The 3914-nt window shown below is 39.1% G+C and overlaps 1 protein-coding gene across 9 annotated transcripts in view; it reads right to left on the bottom strand.

The window, feature by feature from the left end:
• Nucleotides 1-3914, bottom strand: part of LOC138165284 (nuclear factor 1 A-type) — a 463507-nt gene that overhangs the window by 456480 nt on the left and 3113 nt on the right. For 8 of the 9 annotated variants that reach the window (XM_069093447.1, XM_069093448.1, XM_069093446.1 and 5 more), the window contains exon 2: nt 1077-1608. In XM_069093447.1, the coding sequence (XP_068949548.1) occupies nt 1077-1608 (532 nt within the window). Of the gene's footprint in view, nt 1-1076; nt 1609-1702; nt 1724-3914 lie in introns of those variants that run through there. The other variant, XM_069093445.1, reaches the window with a different exon arrangement.

A 3914-nucleotide genomic window follows, 5' to 3' on the forward strand; every position in this document is an offset into this window, starting at 1 on the left:
GATAGATAGATAGATAGATAGATAGATAGATAGATAGATAGATAGATGGATGAAATAACCAACTGGTAAGATTCCACAGCTTTCATTCTTCCATCTGGCTCGACTAACCGCTATGACAGTAATCTAGCAAGACCGGTATGTACATATGAAAAGTCAACAAATTACAAAAGACTTGAGCTTTCACATAACACAATGTACCTTTTGTCTAAAGCAAGACTAAAGGAGAATATACAGATGGATTATTTCATGCGACTCTCAATACGTTCCCTTCAGGCTGCCTCTCAAGATCTCCAAAAGATTTTCTAGCAAAGCATTCTTTTTTCCCCCCAAATAGTCTGTAAGAGACAACACTGACTCGTTCCTTTTTTGAACTAATTCGAGTTGAATCTATCTTCAGCTACAGGATGGTCTGCACTGCATAGACTGGTTACTTTTGCCATTAGCTTCTCTGTCAATTCGTCCTAGGAATTATTTGTTGCCCAGCTCCTTTAAATAAGAAGGTTTCCACAGCTCCCAAATGTCTATACTCATGATATTTTTCCAGTGTAAAACAGAACAGTAATTTGATAGGTTATGACTCAACTTTTTTTTTTTTTAACTGGCAGTGGGCTTCAGAAAGTTCTCTACAGAAGTACTAAGAATCTGTCCTCAGTAACAAACTCATGTGCGCATTAAACTTGTCCATTTGCTACTTCAAATATGCCCTTTGTTAGTCCTTCCCCAGCATTGCTTGTTTTGGTCAATATCACTGAGTGTGTTTTGGACATACCTACAAGAAGCCAACCTCCTTTCTTTCCTAACTACTTACCAACAGAACTCATGAGCTTGAGTACTCACTCAAGGCTACCATTTCCCACCTTAAGGAAGGGGTAGGCACTGCTGCTAAAGCTTTTCTGTTCTGGTCTGGGCCTCTCTTTGAAGCCCGCCTACCTGCCCTACACATGCCGCGGGCTCCTCACCAAGCTCAGAAATACATCTGCAGAGGCGGCTGTCATTAGTATAATAGAAAAATATACGGGTAAAAAAAAAGAATTTTTTTAAGTAAAAGAATAATATTTAGCTGCCACCACACTTACCTGCTGCGTGAACAAAATATGCCAAATATAAATCGAGTTCCTTAACAGAAACTCCTATGTGATGGGGCTGGACACACAGCCCTGGGTTTGAGCATTGTGGGGACTTTACAAGGCGCTCTCCGTCAGTACTTTCGAGTGGAATACCTTTAAATAAAATCACCATCACAAGGTCCAACCTCCAGACTTTATCTGCCTGGCGAAGGCAGTCAATTCTTCGCATCTTGCCTTTCTGGTCTGGGTTAGAAAGAACACAACATGGAGGCTTTTTCCCCGTAACCGTGAGAACAAAATCCTCGCGATACTCAGGTCGTATGTCTTTCCTTAGTTTGGCCAGAAGTCTGGATGCCCATTTCTGTTTGACTTCAGGTTTCTCACTTAGCAACTCATCCTTCACGGCTCTCTCTTCCTCTTTTGACATGCGCTTCTCATGTTTTTTAAAGTATTTTCGTTTTCGGGCTTGCAGGTTGAACCACGTGTACGCGAACGCTCGGACGTGGGGCAGAAGTGCTTCGATGAAGGGATGAAACTCATCCTAAGGAAGAGAATTTGAAAAATATAAATGCGTATCGTGTCTGTGCACACAATGGAAACCAAAGAGAAATACTTTTCCTTAAGAAAATATTCACATTTTAAATGAGATTGCAATTGGATATCCTCTGTATGGATACCAGAAACGTTTTCTAAAGGATGGGGCCACAGAGAAACAAGTCCAGTATTCCAACTCTAGCAGAGAAGGAAGAGAAAGGCAAAGTTAAAGAATGTTAACATTTATTCAGCATCACTCTTCACCTGGTCCTGTTAGTGAGTGAGGCCTACTGTTCAAATTCATCTGCGATGGCCAATGGAGGACAAACTGACCCAGGGCAGGACAAACAGCTTTAGGTGATCCCTAGCTGGCTTTCAAAGCAGGCATATCTAACTTTGCTCTAGCTTTGACCCCGCTACTTGTGGGGTAGCCAGGGCATGCCCGCCAATTTGGCAAATCCAGAACCTTTATCTGCCAATCAATGTTTGTCCGTAGAAGTCCAAGGCAAGGCATAGTAAAAATTTTCTCCAAGATGGATTTAGCAATGGCAATCCATCATACTAGAAAGTTTCTCTCTGAGAAACTTTACAGAGAGCTTTGAAATTCCTTGTTATTAATATTTGTTATACTATAACACTGCTTTTGGATGTCAAAAAGAAATACAAGTACCTCTCTCAAAATAGTAAAGATTAAGAAAATTTGGGTAGATACCCTTCAAAAGAAGTAAATTATTACCTTTTGTATCTCTCTGACCAAAAAAAGAATATGTCAGAATCCTAATGCCATGACTACATGACACTTGAAGTAGATAATAAAAAAAGGAAGGGTGGTGCTGAGAAGGACGTATTTGCAAACAGAAAATCTGGAAGCCTCTTCGTAACCAGCAAGGTTAACAAATACATTTTTAAAATTGTATTTATGGAAAGAAGAAGAATGATTTGCCTATAATAAAAGAAATATTCCTGGTGCGGTCTTCCTAGGAACTGAAAAAGTCTGTGTTTTTCAAGTGTAGAACATTTTGCAAAACATACTGTTAAAAAGAAAGGGCTATACATTGGAATTCTTTGAAAATATCCAACAAGTATGATGAATTTATGAGTATGATGATCTGTGGTATTTTATAACGACAATTAATTCAGTAACAACACCTGATATCTTCCCCAAAAATAACACTGTAAGATATATGGAAGAACCTACAGAAGGCTTTCCGAAACCACAGAATGCTTCCTTAATAAATGGCTGTTCTTAAATGACTCCATCAAAAAAAAATTTTTTTTAAACAAAATAATTTACTTTCAAGTAAGTAAGGATTAAAAGACACATGCACACAGAGAGCTGCTGGGTTGTACCAGTGGGGAGGAGGAGAGCACTAATGTTTTAAAATATGCTTTCATTTTAAAATATAGTTTCTAATGGTCATCTAAAGGAATATATATCTCAAAGTCCCAAGCAATTAGACATCCCCCCCAACACACACACACACACACACACACACACACACACACACACACACAGAATCATCAATATTGAACTATTACCTTAGCTTCACAACCTAATCAACATGTGCCCTTTACAGGCCAACAGGTTAAAAATCATACATACATTTGTTGGTGGGTAGGGTTAGGGTTAAAGAAAAGGCTAGGCACAGTGATGAAGGAAAATTAGCCAGGCTAGCACAAAACTAGTCCTCTGTATAAATAAGTATTAATACGATATTTATCAAATAAATCATTTCGGCCAGGGGCACCTATTTCTTTCCACTTCTGGGCAAGTCAGGCCTAGTATTTCCCGTAAGTTTTGAGAAATGTCTCTTTTCAGTAAGAAATTTTTTAAAGAGCAGAGGAAGGCACAATATATGTGCCTGCTTTCGGTGGCAGAGAAATAGCTTTACAGAGTAAAAGAGAACACATCAGGAGCCACAAGAAGCCATTAAAAAAAAAAAAAAACACCAAAATGTTTCTGATGCTTGAGAGTCCAGCTCTTAAAAAGTCCCTTTCCTTCCCTTCTTTCTCCTTTGAAGTTAAAGTCATCAACTAAGGTACATTCGGACTCACATAAAAGTTCCACCTCCAACAGGAGGGTATTTAAACATCCCTAAATTCTGGGCATATATTTGGAAAAAAAAAAATTCTGAACTATCAAAATCATATACCTAAGCTTCCCACTGGCAGACTTTCTCACAGCCAGGACGTGTTGGGACTAAGGCTCGGTACTATTCTGGAAGCAAGAACTCAGAGTCTGCCTTAAACTCCAAAGTGAGTTTTTACACACACACACACACACACACACACACACACACACACACACACACA

Source organism: Petaurus breviceps, unplaced genomic scaffold (assembly GCF_028583685.1).
Source record: "Petaurus breviceps papuanus isolate PSGF00001 unplaced genomic scaffold, PetGlider_PUasm1.0 208, whole genome shotgun sequence".
NCBI lineage: Eukaryota > Metazoa > Chordata > Mammalia > Diprotodontia > Petauridae > Petaurus > Petaurus breviceps.